Consider the following 5,151-nt stretch of genomic DNA (forward strand, 5'->3'; position numbering starts at 1 on the left):
TTCAAGTTGGCCTGCCACAAACTAACAACTACGAGTATCAAGACAAGCGATGATCAGGCTGGAAAGAACAAGACATGAACCATACGAGCTTAGCGAGACCAAGGCAATCATCAGCGTATTGTATGTATCATTAGCTTACAGGGCCCTCTGAACAATGGCCCCCCGGTGTGTTTGTGCGAATGTATACTAGTAGTGATCAGATCGCCTGCTTCTCAGTATTGTGTACCAGAGTTTGGAGTCCGGCCCTAATGGCTAGTACACCAGTTGTGTCATATTCCCCACGACCCATGAGTGAGTCTCCTGTAGTAGACATATCAAAGCTATCGAAGATGGTTCTCCATAAAAAGGGAATAATGGCGGATATTTTCCAGTTTACATCCTGGATAATGCTTGATTTACTAACTTCTCTCTCTCGCCGGCTTGATGGGGTGACTTGGCATGGATTGCAGCCCTGAGTTTGTTGACAAACAGGCCGTGTTTACAACTCAACAATCCGTCATCCATCACTGCCAAGGTCTTTTTGAAAGTCCGTGTAGGCTAAAGGAGACACCGCCGTAGCCTTCAGTGCCGTCGGCCGCCCGCCGCCAAGCCAACTTCAACTAAGCCAACACCCATCTTGATGTGACATCCTGGTATGCTATAGCCTCCAACACCAGAATATTTCCATCTCAAAGAGACTGGCACGTAAGGTTTGCGTGAGCATAGCTGAAAGCGTCCAGGTAACCGGCCAACTGGACTATAGCGGCGCATACCACCAGGATGTGAAAGATTGAATGAGAACTGCATAGGTCGAATTCTCCAGGATACTGGCTCTCAGGAAACCGAGACTCCAGAATCACGTGCGTTAGGATCCATGTCTCTTTTCTCTACGGTATTGGAAGACTTACCAGGTAAAACGAAGTTCCCAATAGGAGGCAGCCTGCTTTTGCTAGCGTATATGGAAATGCTTTTCTCAACATCTGCGATAGGCCGAACATGTTGATGCCATGGACCAAGGGCGAAACACCGGAAAATCCAGTTGCTGCGAACATCAATGTTCGGAGGAGGCGGTACTCTGGGCCTTGGAACTTGGGATGCATTGTCACGAAGATGTTCAGCATTCCGATAACTGCACTCTATCGACAGAAAAAAGAAGAATGTTAGAAATAAGTACTGGGTCTTCGATGAAGAACAAAATTTCGCACATGGGGTTCTACTAACCAAAGACCAGTAGATATTGCGTAACAAGCGTTCACACCAGAAAACCAGGTATATTCCCAACACAAGGTCACCCAGTATAAATACTACCACACCCAGCATGTCCAGTCGCAAGCAGAAATGTCCCACTCGTTTTGAGTGGTTCATTAAGGTGTGATATGCCACTGACAACGACAGGCACGTGACGGCTGCCAACATGAAGATGGACAAAGCGATGGAATCGGCGCCCGTGACCTCCGAGTACTGCTGGATATACCATTCGCCGAGAAAGAAGAAAACGGCCGGGATGAGGTGGGAATAAATGTTGACCGACTCATTGTGGAGATATGACAAACTGCACAATGAAGTGATAAATGAGCCTGATATGTCTCTATAGCCGGAGAGAATATACTTGTTGGATTCCTGTCGAAACCATTTCGGCATCTGATCATATGAGAGAAGAATTGGGCGTGCTGCCTTGCCGGACTCAGATACTGCATCGCTAGTAGGCTCCGGGGTCTGCAGTGATGAAAGTCGAGAACGGAGAGGAGATGCCATCTGCCGTTGTGCTTGATGAAAATGTAAGGGGGGAAAGCCTGAGTTTGAATTGGAAATGGAAATGCAATAGGAGCAAAGAGGCCTTTCCCTTTTGCGTTCTTTCTTCTTCAGTTATTCTTTTCCCAACCGCGAACAGACCTTGCCGTTTCATTGCTTGTTACGGTCCTGACGGTTCGCTTGTGTATGATATGAACAGGTGAACAGGAAAGTGGCAAGGGGGAAGAGGCAATGATTAGAGTAAGAAAGTCGCCTTGCTATTATAATTCTGGCTTTTTGGTCCACGTTAGGTTCAGTTTCCAAAATTACATCTTTGATTGTTGTTCTTCTCCGCAAAAATAGCAGGATTGCTGATATCGGGGAGAAATCCTAGAATATTGTTTATTATATAATATCTTGTAATTTTGATACATTTTTTATAATACTATATATTCTATTATTCATTTTATCTTATAATATTATGTATGCTGTTATGTATTTTATTTTAAAATATTATGTATAACTATTTTGATTTTGTTTTAAAATGTTATATTAATTATACTGTTTATTTTTCATAATATTGCATATTTTACAATATGTTATATATCATACTATGGCATGTTTTATAATATTTTATACTTATTATAGTAGTATATCATCTAATTTATAATAATACAAGGTATGCGGTAATAAAATATACAATATTATAAAATATATAACCTTATAAAACATATATTATAAAGTAGATTGTAGCACGCAAACGTGAAACATGAGCACGATGGATCAGGTTAGCGTCATCTTAGATAGCAAATGGTCTATTACTGTAGCCCCAAATGCCTCTATCGCTAAGTTTATGAAGTATATGATCACATGCGCCGCGTTTCAACTTGTGGTCGACGAGCTTGCATTTGACCAGAGAAACCCGAACTCATAGTGACCTAAAGCCTATAAATCACGACGTGTTTGAAGCATGCTGCGAAAGTCGTGGAACTAATTACTCTGCCGTGAGAAACCCTCAACAAGTGGTGTAGGTCGTTATCGGCCAGCTTATAGGAATGACTGTCGATCGAACATCGCAGTGAGGGATTCCAGGTAACTTGTGTCTGGTCCTTGACTTCCCTGATGTTGACTCCGAGGGCGGTTAGTATTGATTCTCGCTTATGAAAGCAAAATAAATATACTATATATAGCTACAGCTTAAGCTAATAAGCCTATTCACTTACTGACTTTATATTTCTAGGCTTTACCCCTGCGTTTTCTAGTACTGACACTACCTCATCAACTATTTCAAATTTTGCAATTGCGTTATAAAACTCTTCATCGCTCATCCCACTATAGGCTTCCCACTTCATTCCCATCGCTACGTCGCAGATATATACCTCATAGTCCAGGTGTTGGAGATTATAATCTCCCAATGTCAGCTTTTGGTCCGGGATCGGCCCAGCCTCTCGAACCCAGTCGTCGGGCTTCGACTCCAACCTTCGGCTCATCCGAGTAGCAACATGTTCAGGATCGAATTTGCAGGGCTTATATAGCGTCCCATCAAGACCATTCCAAACAACTGCATGAAGCTTGGGGTTACTCAGCAGCTTATCGATAAAGGTTGACATTGTTGAGTCTTTCTTAACTAAAAAGCTCAGGCATGGAAGGCCACGGCACTCGTACTCTTGGGATCCATGTTCGCATGGATTCTGACTGCACAGGCTGGGCATATATTTGCACTTTTCAACTATCCATCGTGCTAAGCCACGCCAACTACCTTCAGGCTCGTCCATGAACAGCCCATAACTCAGTAGTTTGAGTAATGCTTCTATGTCCTCTGGGCAGTCGCAGTCCTTTCTGCGGTACGAAAATCGTGAGTTAACCTTCCCTCCTGGCAAACTGCACTCAATGTGCATTTTGTTCCAAGCTAGGATATCCACCCAGTCACTCAATTCGTCTGTCTCCATGTAATTCATTGTTGTCGTGTGGCAAGAGATATGGTATTAGCATAAGTTTGAATATAAGATAGACAGTTATATATATATATATATATATACCTCTTCATAGTCTCGAAAAAAGTTAAGAATGGGCGGAAATGTAATTTGTTCTTGTTTTAGCAGCAGTGGGAGATTGGCCGCAATGGCTTGTTGCAAATTGATACTACTGCGCTAATATTGTAGGTACTAAGAAGCCTAAAGCCGTAGTGCATCATTGGCTCTACATCGCTGCAGGTTTGTTAGTTACGAACTTACGATATACGATGTTCTGGAAACGATTTGAGGCTTGAAGATCGAGTGGCTTGCAATGTATTCTTTGGCCTCTGCTTCGGGGTGCCACAACCATCGTTATTTCTGGCTATGCAGGCTAAAATTATGCTCCAAAAGTCTGTGGACACCCCACCCTGTAGCAACTTGATCCGTACAACAGGAATAACTTCACTTATAGATATTTTGATTAAATTAAATCTAATAACAATGAATTATATATCATTTTAAAGCCCTGATTTTTCTCTTCAATATTTTGTATACCAACCCTGGGCGCGAATGCATGCGTCAATTCGGCGGGGGAGTGAGTCAATCAGCCGGTTTACCTGCTCAGTTGTAATTGCTGCCCACGCCAACTTGATATATTTAATCAATTTTGCTCGATCGACTTCGTTGTTTTTGAGAAGGTCTAATTGAGGGAACATCTTTTTAATATTCAGCTTCAATTGCTTCCAAATATGCTCAATTGGATTGAGATCTGGACTGTGAGCAGGCCAGTCAATCCAGGATATTCCGTGATCTAACAGCCAGTTTGTCGTAGACTCTGAGGTGTGAATACGAGCATTATCTTGTTGAAATTGACGAAATCCCTCGTATATATGAAGTAAACCTTCTGTTAAAGCCTGTTGATAACTTAAAGAAGTATATCCTCTTCTTCTGGCGGTCTGATCGCGGATCATGATGATGATATCAGATTTCCCTCCTCTCCAGATTGCTCCCCAAACCATGATAGATAATCGCGACTTTCCATGAACTGTTACATTAACTAATTCCTTCATGAACTTCTCATGAGGCTTCCGGAATATCCAACCTCGTTTATAATTGGGTTGCGATTGAACTGACGATTCATCGCTGAAAATGGTCTGAAGGCATCGTCAGTTGAGTGGAAGATTCCCGGAAGCGAACAACCCGCAAACTTCAAAGCGACAAACCTCCAACAATTCTTCGATATCTTCCTTCCAAGCTTAACACCAAGAAAGCCGTTGACGAGCGGTTTCTTTAGATAACGGTATTCTTTGCATAGCCCTCCATTTGCGACCGTAATGGAGGCGTATAACTCGGCGTATCGTAGTTCGTGAGATGTGACCACCTAAAAAGTTAACAAGCTTTTCATATGTAATGCGACGGTCGCGTTTTAATGAAATTAATACGTATCGAATCTGCTGAATCGTGAGTTTTCGGGGACGTCCAGATC

At 42.6% G+C, this 5,151-nt stretch overlaps 1 protein-coding gene across 1 annotated transcript; it reads right to left on the bottom strand.

Moving 5' to 3' along the window:
• Positions 1 to 668: 668 nt before the first annotated feature.
• Positions 669 to 3,320, bottom strand: FOXG_21380 (uncharacterized protein; the record flags this gene model as incomplete). Its single annotated transcript, XM_018401714.1, has 3 exons — positions 669 to 827; positions 888 to 1,115; positions 3,090 to 3,320. 3 exons carry the CDS (start codon positions 3,318 to 3,320, stop codon positions 669 to 671), a joined length of 618 nt encoding a protein of 205 aa, XP_018253609.1.
• Positions 3,321 to 5,151: the final 1,831 nt, after the last annotated feature.

Source organism: Fusarium oxysporum, chromosome 6 (assembly GCF_000149955.1).
Source record: "Fusarium oxysporum f. sp. lycopersici 4287 chromosome 6, whole genome shotgun sequence".
NCBI classification, from domain to species: Eukaryota; Fungi; Ascomycota; class Sordariomycetes; order Hypocreales; family Nectriaceae; genus Fusarium; species Fusarium oxysporum.